General features: G+C 33.7%; 1 protein-coding gene across 1 annotated transcript in view; it reads right to left on the reverse strand.

The window, feature by feature from the left end:
* Positions 1–16,326, reverse strand: part of Ret (Ret oncogene) — a 33,509-nt gene extending 17,183 nt beyond the window's left edge. Inside the window, exon 1 of the mRNA XM_069042641.1 lies at positions 15,983–16,326. Within this exon, the coding sequence (XP_068898742.1) occupies positions 15,983–16,151 (169 nt within the window). The 5' untranslated portion in view covers positions 16,152–16,326. The remainder of the gene's footprint in view (positions 1–15,982) is intronic.
* Between the last annotated feature and the right edge of the window lie 659 nt (positions 16,327–16,985).

A 16,985-nucleotide genomic window follows, 5' to 3' on the forward strand; every position in this document is an offset into this window, starting at 1 on the left:
AGAGTTATCTAAGGTCGAGGGTTGTGCGTTACCTGTGGTGCAAAAAGAATTAGGATGATATTTTTTTAGCACGAAAATGGCAAGACAGGCGTGCCGTGGTGGTTTTGACCCTGCTATATATTATGCTTGCATGATGTGTATCGATTTGTCGGAGCATTGTAGAAGTTTGCGTCTGTTTTCAAGATAGTAATTAGCCCTTTTACGGCATAGGCAAGCTTTTAGCAGGGGTTTAATCTCGTCAATGCCTTGACGGTTTATGGTCGGTTAAATAAATGTAAAAGACGGAAATTGACCCGGTTAATTTCCCCGAATCATCATTATAATTAAATTTTCACCGGCCGAATTCTGAATCGAGCAGTTTGTGTTGGAAACGTGCATAATAAAAAATTATTGCAGAGCTGGTCTCGAGGGAACGATACACGTTTTATTTTTTAAACATGAATTAATTACGTTTAAGTTAATTTTAAAGAGAAAGTGTATGAATAAAAATTGTTAGTTGTGGGTAGTTCGTGGAAATCGAAATGTTTGCATTGTTGTACAAATATATCTATTATCTTCAACGACATGATAACGCAAACATGAATGTTGTAAAGTTATCAATGACGTAAATTCCACACGTAACTAACAACCAGAATGCTAAGAGATTTTTTTTTAGATTTTCTCGAAACTAAGCATCGTAAGTCAGTTGAAAATCAATCAAAACGGTTGTTGAAACTTTTCGAGTGTTATTCCAAACGTTACGTTGAGATTAGAACTTGATAACTCAGTTTTGCTTGCTCGTATTGTGCCTTTGGAATGAATAAGTAAAAAGTAAAGTAAGTGCATTGTCTTGGGGAGTAATGAAACCACAGTGTTAATAAAGTTCATTTTTTTAAATTGAAATGTTTATGGTATAAGGGGGAGATTCACGAAACTGCAAATTTGCAAATCGTTAACGAAACGGCAAATACAATGCTTTAACAATGTCGGTTGTCATGGTTCTGAATTTGCAACGCCTTATCGAGCCTTACCGAGTTTCGTGAATGACCCCCTAAGAAAACAAATTACATACAGTGAGCGGCAAAAGTATGGAATACATTCCTTAAAAATTAAACAAAATTTTTTTCAAAAAAATCTTTGGACAGGTCAATTTTAGTTTATAAAAATACATATTTTAGTACCAAAAAAAATTCCAAGCACTCATTTGTTTTCGAGTTATGACGTCAGCGATAGTTTTTTTAAATAGAAACCTCCTATTTTTTTCTTGATTCTGATATCCCTTTTAATTGTCTAAATGACAATATAAAAATTTTGTTATCTTACATAAGGAAATTTTTGAGAAAAAAAAAAAATTGGAAAAATTAAATTTTATAAAGAACAAAAACAAGTCAAAAAATCAAGTAGGTAGTAAAATGTTACTGTCAATTTCATTCGTATGTGTTATTTGTTTTACAAAACGTTTTCGAAAATGACTCATTTATCAGAAACACAACGTATAGAAATTTTAATTTTGATTGGGTGCGTGGATAAAACAAGATAAAACTAAAACAGGGGGAATTTCTTCATAAACTTGCTTATTGTCAATAAGCTGGAGGATGGCAATTTGAACATTGAATTCCATAATTTTAAGTACTTACTAACACAGTTTTTGACTCGTTTTTGTTTGTTATAAAATTTATTTTTTCCAACTTTATTATTTGTTTTCTCACAAATTTCCTTATGTAAAATAACAAAATTTTTATACTGGCATTTAGACAATTAAAAGGCCTATCAGAATCAAGAACAAAAATAGGGGGTTTCTATTTAAAAAAACTATCGATGACGTCATTGCTCGAAAACAAATGACTGCTTGGAATTTTATTTTGTATTAAAATATGTATTTTTATAAACTAAAATTGACCTGCCAAAGATTTTTTTGAAAAAAATTTTGTTTAATTTTTAAGGAATTTATTCCATACTTTTGCCGCTCACTGTAGTTATTATTGAAGACGAGACTTCATGTGTGCTGTTTGATACTAGTTGTTCAAACCAGTTGCAAATGAAGGTAAAGACATAATTTTAGCGATCAAAATACTTGGCACTTATATTGACAGTAAATTATTTTGGCGAACTTATCTTGATTATATTTGCAATAAATTGTTACAAGCTGGTTTTAGTTTAAAAAACAGTTCAGCCCATTGTAATAGAGATATTTTACACATTTTATACCTTGGCTACATATTTTCAAATCATGTGCCCAATTGTGCATTGATACCGGTCTTCACATGCTGACATTCTCCGATGTTTAGAATTTAATGGTGGACAATTCGAATTATAGATAGTTATTCTGAGAAAATGTGACTGACTGAAAAAATCTTGTGAAGAAATTTTTGAAGATTTAAAAATATTAACTTTTCTTAATGCCTACATTTATGAAACTTTATGTTATTCATTAAAAACACAAAGAACCTAATAACAAACAGGGAACAACATACGAGTATATCAATGGCTTAATTCCAATACATACTTCTTAATTAAAATTTTTACGATGTGAAATGTTGTATTGGAATATTTAGGTTTCTAGAAACTTATCTTTTGTATCTGTGAGATTAAAGGAAATACATATTTAAAAGTCATTTAAATGGAATACAGTTTAGTATGAAATAATACAGAAAAAAAAGTAATTTGTTGGTGCACCCATAAACTTTTTTTGGTGTAAGAGCTAGGACATCGAAAAATACAAGACGAAACAAGAATTGCTAATTATCTGAAAAACATTCAAGCTCTTGTGATCTTTTTAAAAATAGGCGAGTTGTGTAAATGTGTCTAATAGATTAAAACTGTTATTCTCTAAATGACTATGTCATATAAAAATCAAATATTTGTATAGGATGGTAATTTGTTTTTTCTGATTGTATCATTTTTATTGTTTTTTGTTTACTTCTAACTATATGATTCATAATAAAATATACATATGGATTTATGTACGTATAAATTATAAATTAATATTGTAATATGCTTATTATGAATAGATGTTGGATAAATCTTTAACAAAAGAGAAGAATCAAATGTCAAATGTCAAATGTTTGTTGTTTGTTATTTTATATTTCAGAGTGGTAATTTGACATCGATTCTGCTAGATTAGAACGCTGGCTTCAATTGCTTTTTGTTCTTAACATGGCTGTTTTTTCATTTCATTCAAAAAAACCTACTCATTAATTTTATTGTAAATATGGTTTTTCAAATTTCCATCTATGGAAAATGGTTAATCTTCTAATAAAGTTTATCGACAAAAATATTTTGAAATATCTTCTTACGGCTATCTTGGCAGTATGATGATGACAATACGGAGTGGTTCAAGTTTTACGGCCCGCACGATAAACCCTATTAAAAAATTAGTAAACATTACGAAACGTTAGGGTTACATTCCCTTGATATAGTTTGTTCAGCGAGAGATTGATTGACATAAAAATCACTAAATTCTAAGCGGAGAAAGTACTACCTAGCGTAAATTATTTATTTATTTAGCCTTCCATTTTTCGCCCTGAAATTATACTCTAATTAATGTATTCTGATACATTTTGTAGTGTTGGGTTAATTTAATACAATTTAAAATCTCCCAGTCACTCACTGGACGGAGTATATAAGGCTTCAAATGTGTGCAATTAAATTTCCGGTATCACTTTATTCAGAGCCGTAAAATTAAAAAAATCGACTTTGAACAAAAAAAAAAAAAAATCGTACACACAATTCACAATTCAATCAAAGAACACACTTATGAAATTCGTATCAAAAGAAAATTATTATTTTTTGAATTATTCCAATTTTAACAGTAACAGCGAAAAATGACCAAGATTTGCAACTACAGTGTCATAAATAAATAAATACCTCATTGTTGGTAAACAGCCAACAAACATCTGTCGAGAAATTTTCTAGTAATTCTTAAGTCCATAAAGGGTACCATAAATAACTCATATCAATCTCTTTTGTGGAAGTGACCACCTAATTTAATAATAAATCATAGCTAAATTTTGCACTTTAATATCAAATTCCATTTATTTGAAAAACCGGTGATATTTTCATGATTTCAATAACACCAAATTTTTTCTAAATGCTTGAAAGGACTGTTACTGAAAAATTATGTAAATTAATGTGGTTGTAATTGAATTAAAACAAAATATTTACCTTGTTTCATAAAAAAATTGAGATTTCTACAGAAGATTCTGCAAAGATACACAATCACTCCTGAATTTTTTGAGAATTTATATCGATTAGAAGTGCGTGTTTTCGATCGGGCGGTTAAACTTGAATCACCCTGTATGTACTAGAGACACAACTATGTTTTACGGACTTATTTTTTTCCTGTCTAGATTTGTATATTGCATTAAGATTCGCGAAATTGATTCAAACTTCTGTTATTAAATCAGTTTGTTATCAATAAATACACCAAACCAATTTTTTATCCATATTTAACAATTATTGCTGCTAGAGATTTAGACATAGTAATTTAATTGTTCTGTAATACGCGACTTTAAAGATAAAAGAAAGATACTGTAGCACCTCCACATAGAAGATTTTTCTGTTGCAGTCGCGACACAAGATCCTCAATTCTCGTTTTGGACAAGTTAAAGTGTGTTAAATTTAGTCTGATTAGATGATACATTTCTATAATAACTTCTAGAATGGCAAGAACTGTGTGATTGCCTTTACCATTCGTTGCAATGTTCTGACTTCTAAACTAAAAACTTATGTTACCGGAATGTTGTCATAAAGTACAATAGAAATATTTTTGGATTCGAAATTGTTACTGATACATTTTCAGTTTTTTCAAGAGGAAGATTGATGATAACTGGTGTTTCTAATTAGATTAAAAGAAGATATACAAAAATAACTCAGTTTGTAGTTTTTTACGAAATCTGCTGTTTCATATCTTGCATGTATTTCACTGGAAAAAAATGTGGTATTACCTATTCAAAATAACTGATGAATTTTTAATTTTAATTTACATAAAAATTATTTGTTACCTTGCGGCTATAACAGGTTACTTGGAATTAACTGAAAAAATGATTACACCTACACTTCATTAATTTACATAAATCAATGGCATCCTACTGTTATGCAAAATTACAGATGTAAGGTTGATTAGGGCCTTAACATTCTAGTCAACTTTTTAAATAACACCTACTAATAGTTAGGTACCTAATCTCCAAATTCACCCTTTTAAGATATAATCTCACCCTACATACTCGTACAACTGAAGATTTGTTCTAATATTTACCTTCTAAACAGACAGAATAATCATTAACATGTTGTTGACGTGCAGATGATCAGTAGATCAACAGGGTTTAGTCATCAGATAGCTAACATCATTGAATAAATATTCTATTCCAATTATAAGCTACTTCTTCAGATACCCTTGAACTCCCTTTTGCCGCTTTTGTACAACTCTTGTATGTCTAAAATCGATGAAACTATTTTTAGTTAAATGCAAAGTATACTTTTATCATCGGACATTCATTACAGTTGCACCTAGGTAAATGTTCCATTGTTCCATTGTTTCATGATTTCTGCGTATCACGCGTCGTGCGAGATGTTGATGAATATCAAGAATGGGATGGGCACTCCGGAAATCATGGAACCGGCCAATTATTCACCATTTGCATAATGGAAGTATCAAAAAACTAAACCGTTCGTTATTACCTAATTAATCCACCTTTTTTAATGTTCCTCCAACTCGAAGAAAACGCGTCGCTTTTGGCCACTCTGCGGGTCAGAACTGATGGGTCCTCGGGGCCCCGTGTTTTTTCCAGTAGCCCCTTACATTCTGTTTTATTTCGCCATTTAAAGTCCACAAGTCCCCACGGTCGACCCCCGGGGACATGCTTATCTCGTTTCACACAAATTTGGGAAAGTAAAATGTAATTCTTCGTGTGAATAGGCAGCGGTTAATCTGGGATCCATTAAGTTGGTTTTTTGAAGCGATTTCCCTTTGTTCTGGTCATGAATAAAATCAATCTGGTGGGTTGAACTTGTACGAAATCTAGTCCAAGTTCAATTTGATTTGCTCATAAATATTTACCGTTTAGAAAATTAAATGATGGAGCGCTTCGCAAAAAGTCTGATTTGTTGAAGTTTTCGTTGGTAAATATTTAAGGAACCGATCGGGAGATTATTTTTATTTTCGTGCGATTATTAAGGTTTATGGGTCAATAAATCTCGTCTGTCGGAGCTTTCTCTATGAGCTTTCCTAAAATAGCATAACTATACTGGTTGCACTTCTCGCGCTAATCCCTCGCGATATAATCCCCAGTGTGGTTATTTTATTATGTGTACACATCATAATTATTGTAGTCAAGTTTTAATTCAGGCTATAACTCGGTGAGCGTCCATTAATTAATTGCACGTGAGGACATTACGGACTTCGCCTGGGCAATTTATTTTTTTTTTCTCTTGTGACTTGTGACATTTCTGCGGGGGTACTTCCACCCCACAAGGACGGCTCTGCACGCGAACCCAAATCTCAAATACAAATCTAAATTAGTGTCGATCTTGAGCCCTCATATTTTCCTTGAGTACATGTGAACTTTTGTCGTTTGCGAACTTATCTGGAGGAGCTTTGATCGTGACGCTGTTTTTGGGCTTTCAGCGCGATTAATTTGCGATTGTAATAAAAAAACTGATAGTGAATTGGGTAAATATTTTCTATGAGGGTAGAGTGTCGTCGATTATCCGCCCGTATTAATCATATCTCCAAAATTATTTACAAACGATGTTTCGAAACAGCGATACTGATAGAGAAAATGATTTGATGATGCGTAATTTCTCGTTAAATGCTAATCAACAATGTGCAACCGATAAGCCGCCCAAATGGAGCGCATTTTCGTAATTGGGCGCAAGCTGAGCCTCTGTTAGCATTTTTTATTGAAAAACTTTAATAGTCTTCCACGAAGCGCAAAGCTCTCCCCGGTCTTTTCATTCTCCACTTCAGCCGCTTATGTTTAATTCATTTGGCGACGAAACCTGTTATTAATTTTTAATGCCACCACGACATGTGACTGAAAAATGATTATTTTCACCCGTGTGCATATTGATATTTTCATAAATATTGCATCGCCAGAGCGCATGCGGTTGCGCCCCCGCGTGCAGGTGCACAGGTTGCATGTCCTCGTCCTGAAGCAATCCTTGATTGGTTAGTCGATATTTTTGATTTTTCAGACGATTAAAACGTCGCTCGTCTCAAAGTGTTTTTAATTGTGCGATCGGCAACTGCGGCTTCGTTTTCAATTAAAAAGCTTTTCCGATACGTGGACGAGGAAAACTGATGGAATGTGAGGGGGCGGCGGTATCACGTCGCAAGTGGGGAAATCGAACAACATTCAGCGAAATTTATGGAAATTATGAAAGTGTTTTTCAGGGGGAGAACTAGCTTCATTTAAGATAATTTGTAAGGGGCAGTTTTCGATTACCTCACAAAGCGTTTTACTCAAAGGAAAATTAGCAGCACACTTTGTTCGTAAGAGGGTGGCTTTTGAAAATTTCAAAACTTGCAAAATTCGGGGTATATGACCCATTAAAGTTCTGTTAATGTTTTGGGAGACGAATGGCGTAAACTCTGGATGGATGTTAATGTTCACGAGCTTGAAATGTTAATTAGCACAGATGACGTTTTACCACTTCAGACATGTTATTTTAGTGCTCTTTTCATAAAAAACTCGGCAAGGGAGTAAAAAAATAATACAGTTTTATTGAGGTTCTTTATAGTCAATTATATAGTAGGTTATATTCTGGGATATTCAAATGACATTTTTCTTCATAATTTGGTTATAGAGCTTTACAAACGACTGGATTTATCGTTGGTTTTGTCGAAAATAGAAACGTATGTTCATGAAAATCTCAATAGCTTGAATATGTTGTGCTTTTAACTTTATGGAAATTTTGGTGGATCAAAGTGAAACACGCCTGGTTTATTATTAAATTGCAACATTTTTACAAAAGAAATATTTCACAGTTTCACAAATCCTTTTGACCATATTTATTTTGTTCTTTTGGTTCGTTTTTCTATAGAGATGTGTAAATAATAACAACAAACAAATAAATCTGTTGGGCATAAAAATAATTTGCATATAACAATTTAGTTTTATTTAAAAATAATTTAAAATATTGTGGAGTGCAGGTTTCTTCTTTGTTTTATGATTTTTATATTCATTGATTTATTCGTTATCTAAAATTTTATTTATAAACGTGATAATGTTTCTATCAGGGTCTTACATGCTATCACTTAGCTTGATCCCATAAAGCTTTAATTTTATATTTTTAATGAAACAATGCCAACTATTATATGAACTGATAAATACAATATTCCATATGGATCTATACTGAAAATTATGTTTCCGAAATATGTATTATTGAAATAAACAATAAAAAAATTGTGATAATTTTTAGATAGTCGTCAAAACGTTGCTCATTTACTCAGGGTATTTTTGAATCAGGATGAATTTAATTAAAACAAAAGACTTATTATCACATGATCCCATTTCAATGATTTTAATTAGTTGAAATAGGGTGCTAAGAGGATGTCACAGTGATATTATAAAACAAAGGATACGATCATCTTATTTCGAGAAAACTGTACTAATCGTTGGGAAGAAGACGTTGATATAAGAAAGCAATCAGTAACATATGACTCATGAAACGGGAGCAGCACATTCGATGATACTCATATCGCTTGTAATATTATATCGGGTGCGCATTTAAATTTCTCCTCCAAGTTGGAGTCGATTGTGAACGCACCGCTCGTCAGTCTACAGAGTATAAACAGAAACAACGCAAAAAGTGAGGTTAGATTCGAACAGCTGATCCGTGATCCGTAATCTGTGATGCGTTCACAATCGACTCTTCAACGCCAGCTTTGAGGAGATTTTTAAATGAACACCGATACACTCACTACGTCTTTTGGCTTTAATTTTTGATGTAAATTTAGCAAGACTTTCAGGAACATCTGTTTATTATTTAACACATGAAACAAAAGTACCAATTAAGAGTAGAAGTGAGTCTTTTTGTGCTAAGTCCAGAGATTGAGACCGAGACGAAATCAAGATTGCAACTGGGCGAACCATAAAAAGACTTTCTACTCTGAATGATATGTACTATTTTATCTTCAAGCGGATGAAAAAAAAAATCGGACATGAACTCACTTATCTATTTTTCTTTTCCTGTAGTTACTTTAAAATTACAATCTTCAAATTTGCAGTTTTTAAATTTTAAGGCACCAGTAATTTCTACTTTCCTTGTTATTGGTACTTGAAGTTTGGATAATATTAGTAAGGTCTACTACCCAAATTATCCGATGTATTTTCTGTAAATTGCCAGGTAAAACTTTCCCAAAATGCTGAATGATTACGATTCCTAGGACTTGAAGTACATACTTTTACTCCGCTCAGAAAAAAATGCCATTTTAACCTTTTCTATGGAGATACACAAAGGGGCGACTTTCGACCCCTTGAAGATATAATAGTATGTTATACGCCAAGGTAGAAAAGACATTTTTTTAAGCCGAGGTAGTTTATTCCCCGAGAAGCGACGCTTCGAGGGGAATAAAGAAGCGAGGCTTAAAATTGTCTTCTCTAGCGTGGTGTATATATTATTTTTTTCACTACTAGATCCGTTAAAACCCTTTCTAATAATAATTATTAATTAAATTTGTTTGTCCGATGCGACGATCCGAGTTCTCATTTTTCAACGGTTGCTATGAAAATTGAAAATCGTCTGTCTACGTTAACCAATAAAATCAAAGAAAATCTTTCGTTGCTAGGTGACGGCTGTTCATTATTGACCTTGGTTAATAATGAAAATTATTATTAACCTTGGGAGAGAAATTCTACTTCTGGGGTCGGTTCGAGAGTCAATAATGACGCCTTCTGAGACTAGTAGTGAAAAAAAAAATTATCTTTTTAAGACTTAATGAATCAGTTATAAAATTTTATAGTTGAAAATATACCTTTTTTTCAGCATTTTGTTACGGAAACGTGGCTTTAAAAAAAATTGTCTATGGTGTAAGTGTAAGACATCGTAAACTCTATTAGTAAATTGGAGATTAATAACTTTAACTTCGTTAAAAAATTAATGTTATTACACATTTAAATAATGTTATAAAAACAGATTATTTCAGTCATTCTAGCAAGTTGTGTCACCTAATTCATCTTCGATTGTTGTAGCATCACAAACTGATTTTTCTCTTTGGGAAATTTTCCTTTCAAACTTTAATAACAGAAAATTTTCATTAGAAAATACGAAATTTTTGTAGCTTCATATTGAGTAGGGAGAAACTTTCCCCAAGAGACATTTTAATGACTTCGGAGTTATTTTGTTCACAAAGTTTGCTTCGCCTCTTGTCACCATTACACTGCTTTAACAGGATAAAAAATCGTGTATGCTCGCCAATATTTCAGTGCAACAGGATAAAGTCAGCAAACATTGGGTACGACGAGTTTGATATTTTTCTACGCGGTTCCCAATGTTTTCATCGCGAAATTACCTCTTCATGTCTCTTTCCGCGCCAACACGTCGGATTTTTGTTGGCAATTTTTAATAATTAAATGGTATTAAAAAATTTTTTTCAGTTTTTTCAGTGGGACGTTCGCAACAAAATTGCTAAATTGATATCAGCACTGGCCGTCCCTTGTTGTGAATAATATTGTTGGTAAAGATTAATCGAGTTGAATGAAAGAGAGTAAAATGCAGCGGTGTGTGGCGATTACCGCGGTTTACAATGCGTGGGTGAGGTCACAACAATGCAAAGATTTGTTAAAACAAAGCGTTTATCCAGTCTATCGCATTCTTTAACAAAATTTATCTTCCACCTCCCACTATTTTTTATTTTGCGCATTACAAACTCCCAAGAAATGAAATCAAAACAAGTTTAAAATCTTAAGTTTGTTGTTTATATAAACAGTCGATGCCGACCCCTCGGCTAATTTCAAATTTTACACAGAAATGCTTAAATTCTCTTTTGTGTCTCAAATCCATCTTGGAGGATCAGACGCTTACTTTTGTGATGTACATTCTGCAGCGCGTTTAATCCCCAAACCCGCGTATTTCATACTTTTTATTGCTGCGAGTTGATTCCATTCGCCTTTCGTAGATTTGTTCTGATGCGACAATGATTCAGCAAATCTGTTAGCTCTCGGATGAAAAATAGTCGAGTCACATCTGCAAGAATGAATTTCGGTGCTCCATGCAGAATCGTAGAAATCAATCTTTAATCTTTGTTATTTAAAACAGAAATGCTACACTCAAAGGAGAGACTCGACGATAATATATTTGATGCTTCTACCCATTCTTTGATCTCTCGCAGGTTTATTTTGTGGTTTCCAGAACTAAACAAATAGGTTTTTACTTGCTACTAATTATCTCAATTCTGTCATGCTCTCATTTCTAATAGAGGAATTAAATTAAACTCCAGGTTCTACCGTTGTGCCAGATAAGGTAATAACAGTTTAATACTGGATTAAAGCAACTGGAACAAACTGCGGGGATTAAACTAAAATATATCAATCCTGTTTTATAACCAGAATAGTAAATTTTAATGAAAACTGGAAGAATAAAATTGTCTGCGCAGTATTAAAAAAATTGAGTCACATTTGATGGACTGCACTATTCTTTACAACACACGACGTAATTTAACGCACATAAAAATACAATGGAAAATTCAATAGCCGATACAGCATTATTATGATCCTGTACTGTGAACTGTAGTGGTAAAATCTGAAAGGCAGGACTGTAATTAATCTACATTAGTCCTTTGTGTATCAAGATTTATATTTTTACGGGAATTAAATGTGCCAACAGATGACTTCACTGAACTCTAATTGAATTTAAAAACGCGATCGCCTTATTTCATGCACGCACTGTCGTCATTAACGCAGATAATTTGATGATTCGTTGATGTAATTACTAATTACACATCTGTGATGTTAAATTCCTGTACTTGTGGATAGAAGAGAGGACTTTATTTATTGAGGGGACAAGTTCTCTGGTCACGACACCCCGAAATCTTTCATTTTTCATCATATACAGCCACGATCACGTTTCATCCCCAAACAAATATTTTATGGGGGTTTAGTTCTTTATTTGAATTGGTAGTGTGTGTGATCGATCTCTCACACCGAACTGTTTGAAACTTAAATTTTTTATTCTATTTCGAGGTTTGTGATTTTCTTGGCGAGCCAGATCCGGTTAGGGAGAAGTCTTCCGAAATTTAAAATAAAATAAGACTGGAATTGGATCGAAAAATCAATTGATATCTACAAATATAACACGCCAGTCAATTTAAGTTGATTACAGTTATAAGGGAAATGTGTTTGCCGTGTGTAATAATAATTTGTAGCAATCAATCAAACTGGATCGATTTCTTTTGTAGGGACGGTTCACTATTGGTTGTTACAATTACCAACCGTAATTACCATTAGCGTTAAAAAATTTTAATTGTAATTACCATTGCCAGTCGAAAACTATTTTGTATTAAATTTTTTGTGTCGGTCGGGGCTAAAATGCGTTTAATTTATTTCTTGTAACGGTTTGCGGTGGTTTTTGGCATCTGCCGCCCCACAGCTTGTGAGGGTGGTCATTACGAGCGCAGTATGTTACCCCGAGATCCACTCGTATCAATGCTAACGGCAATCCTAAGAAATTCTCTGTCATACAAACGTGATAAATTATTCTCATAAAGTAGAAATTGTGGGTCCGTCAATCGAAGCGTTTCGAATAAATCAAAGGAAAAACTTCATGACAGCTGGCAATTATATGTGATGCAATATTTCTTGCACTTTCGACGATCTCTTGTTTTTTTTTTACGTGGCAAAAAGTGTGGCACGCGACGCTTTTTGCATGCACATGCCATCAGCCAGACGTTGCATTCGTGTGGATGTTATCATTTGATTAATTTTAACAATTCATCGCTACATTTGAGCTTACGAGAGCTTCAATGAAAACGTCTGCAGCAGTCGATAATTTGCGCGACATTAATAGATGCTTTCAATTTCAAAATTATGGAAAATTCTTGTTTATGTATTGCCGTGCAGTGTTGACTTGTTTTAAAATTAGGACAAACAACAACAAGTGGAGTAATTTTATTTTGCTGTAAAATATTGTCTGCATTTTTAATTTAAAATTGAAGCTTTTATTATTTTCGTGATCTATCAGGACTACAATCTCAAATAATTCTTTGGAAGAAGAGTAATCTGAATTTAAAATTGATTTAAAATTTAAAATAAATTATCTAGTTTTGCAGGAAGTTTTTAGTCAAAGTCTTTTATTGCAAGTTTTATGGCAGCGATTAATTTTATTATATCGTTAAATCATTTTTCTTTAAAAGTTATATACACAAATTTAATTCAAATTTTTGGTAATTTAAAAAGTTTACTGATTGATAACTGTCACGAATTCGTCGCGACTCGATTTGTTGTCACGAAAATGTTTGAACAATCGATAAAAAAATACGTAATTTTGGCCAGAAATTCGTTATTTTTTAGCTATAAGGTAAAATTCAAATTGTTAATTTATAACAGTATATAATTTCTCGAGCATGTAATGAAGGGTAATAGCCATTACACGCGAGTAGAATACCGCGATCTTGCGACGTACAAATTTCCACTTTCACTATTGGAAGTTACGACATTTAAAAATCATTATTACGCCGTAGCATTGTGTTGCTAATGCCCTAATGCGATAGTGATTGGCCTCAACTCGTGAAGTAAGGAGTCATTACTCACGACTGTGGGTAATGAATAGCATTACTTAACAGTAAACTCATAGATAATGAATAATTAAAGATGAGAAAAAGGACTAGAATTTAATATTCTTTTTAACAAAAAATTACTAAGAACTGTTAAGTTCTGGCTAAAAGTAAAATTGAAGAAAAATTGTAATAACAAATGTGAAGCAATTTCCGCGTAAATATAAATGATGTAAAAGTTAAATTGAATTTTTCAAAGAATGTTATTTAAGTTTTATCCCAAGTTTACAGTAGGAAAGAAGCGAATTGAGATTATGCATCTTAAATTGGTCCAGTTTGCCTGAATAAATACCAGAAAAATATTCCATTTCACCACGTAAAAACCACTAACCCAATAAGTCGAGAAAATTTAAGACTTAATTTAAAATTCCATCAAGAATTCTTAAAATCTGATACAATAAAACTCTAAAAGGCGCACTTAACAGTTTAATCAAATTTTAACTTTAAGCAACATAATTATCCAACAATTTTTCCTCAAGTAAATTCAAAATGTTTCATAATTGCTTAGGAAGTGTGATGATGATAAAATGCACTCAGTCTGTAATTCGAGAAAGTTAAAGTGGCGAGTGTAACCCTTCTACATTTTATATTGACGAGGCCTTCATCCACGTAAAAAAACCCCACCATTGACATAAATATTTCATCCATTTCTGTTTGTAGCAAACATGCATCGACTACAAACTGAACGCTTTAAAATTTACTGCAATGTAAATTTTACAAAATGTTCTGCACATCACGAGAGCTGAAGTAAAGATAAAAAGATCGGGTTGTTTTTTACAGTTTGTTCCCGACAACAGTTTGGCAACTTTTTGGATATGACCATTACAGATTTTGTTATTTATATTTAATAAGCCGGCTTTCGGTGTGTACAGGGTGTACATAACAATAGCCACCGAGCCGAAAAACATATCGGTGGCGTCCACCCCCGCATCCATGCAGAACAAATATTTTGTCAGTTGTTGCGTGCACATAGTTGCATAAATATTTAAAATATTTCTTACGTCGTAACCTTCGGTTTACTAGCGACGTAATAAATTTCCTCTTTTCTCTCTCATTTATCCTGATATTTATAATTTACCCTTATCTGACAACAAACTTTCTCTTTTTTCCTTTTAATTTAAAAGCCAGTCAAATGACAGCAGGGTGAGACATCGTATGAAAATAACCATCACGCTCAGCTGTAAACATGCCCTACCCCTAGACAATTGCCTGTTGCCTCCCCAAACATTTTCACCCACGTTTGTTCTCACTTCTCAGTAATAACTCTAACCGACTAAATTCTCACACGAGTAAAACGCGTTTCCCCGAAAAAATATTTTCAGGGAGGATCTTTTCGACGAAGTCTCTGCTGCAACGTCTTTTTGTGTGTCCAGATCCTGACAAATTTACAATAAAGCTTCTGAGCTTAAGTCTAGTGGGGCGTAAGCGAGAACTTGCGAAGTTTGCTAATGGATTACGAGCTTATTATCAGTGGAGGTTTCAAACTTAGTCCCACTTTTAGCAGCGGTATTTAGGTGAAATTAAAAAAGGATAATAATGTCTCGGTGACAAATTCGTTGTCCTTTTTTCAGGACTTGACGACAATTATCTTTTAAAGTTATCTCGGCACGAGCTACATTTTGTGTTTTATCTCTTTCTGTCTTTGCTAGCAGGGATAGGTACGCCGAGTTCCACAATGAATTTTTGTTATCGGGGGTGATTTTTTCCAGAACGCACTCATTGTTAACTCTGTTAGAATGAACTTTTCCATTTAATCATTCCCATAGAGAAGGATGAAATTGCAAGAAATAATCAATCAATGAGGCGAGAATTCCAAACAAAACGAGACAGTTGATATTTTATTTGGCCGTAAATGTACCTACTTTGGGTAATGAAACGAGTGTCTTTCGGCACTGGTAATTACCAGTTCTAGACTCCATATTGCAATATAAATATTTGCAAAGAGGAAATTGTGAAAAACAACAAAAGCGAGTGTAACGGCTGTCGGTTGAAGGGGATGACTCACACTGTCTGTCTGCTGGCATTTATTCCTGCATCCCTTACTTTGTGCGAATCATCTAGAAATCTAGATCCATGATTCAGAGTCGTCTGGGGCGTCCCAGGATTGTGTTTACTCTGTCGCAAGAACTAATCAAGTGAAGGATGATTACGTAATAGCGCCAAACTCAATTCAAATCACAATTTTTCTCAAATTAAAATTATTTGTGCAGAAAAATGCGTCGGTGGACTTACCGTGGTAAAACAAGTTCAGAAATATCAACAACATTATTGCACTGGGGTTGCACATTTCGCGCCAAAAAGAGCGCGCGTCAAAAATTGGCGACGGCGGTCGGTTGACGGTTGGACGCGCGGCGGCCAAGTGAGCGTCGCAACGCCGACTTCGAGCCGCCCCCGGAGGCATGCACTTCCGCCCCCCACCGGCGGTTGCGTGTACAGACCATTCTTATCACCGCCAGTATGCTAACTAGTGGAAATGCCAAAAAAGCAACATTACGTCGCCTCGTTCCTCAGGAGTAGGAAGGTCGCGACCTTTACAAATTTAAATGGGATTGAAAACGAGATTTATGGACGGCTGGTAATGGCGACTATTTAATTCAATTTTACGACCCCTACGCGGGAAAAATAAGGAGGTGGGGGGTCATTGCGTCGAGAGGGTGTAATGGTTTTGCGAATTAGTAGGGGGTTGCGGAAGGCATTGGATGAATTGGACTGGGGCGAGGGATATTTTTGTAGCATTCATGTTGCAATGGAAATCTAAATTTCTACAATTTGTTGTAATTTAACTTAATAACGTTTCGAAATGTTTTCTTTTGGGAGAGCTTTATAAATGTTTTTATGAAAATGGCATGACGAGATTCCCATTATAAGACAGGAATATAGTGAAAAAATACAACGTAATTTAATTAATTAGTATGTATCTTATCATACTGATAAAAGCCTCGCTCGACTGCAGGTTTATGTCCTTTGTTACAGTTTCATAAATATGCTTTACAGTGAATTTTATTTTGTAGTGGTTTCTGTAAAAAAATAAGCAACAAACCAATAAATGTGTCCAAAACGGAAACTAATGATTTTTGTGCATTTCTACAAATATCTGTCATGATGTATTTATTTTTTAAGCTTTCAGGCTAGTTTGCGATAACGTTCCGAGATTTATTGGTAATGACAAGAAAAAGGAACAGTTCTTGTCACAGTTGCGGCTAAGGATTGCAACTGAAGTAATTGAGACGGAGGA

Source organism: Tenebrio molitor, chromosome 3 (genome assembly GCF_963966145.1).
Source record: "Tenebrio molitor chromosome 3, icTenMoli1.1, whole genome shotgun sequence".
NCBI lineage: Eukaryota > Metazoa > Arthropoda > Insecta > Coleoptera > Tenebrionidae > Tenebrio > Tenebrio molitor.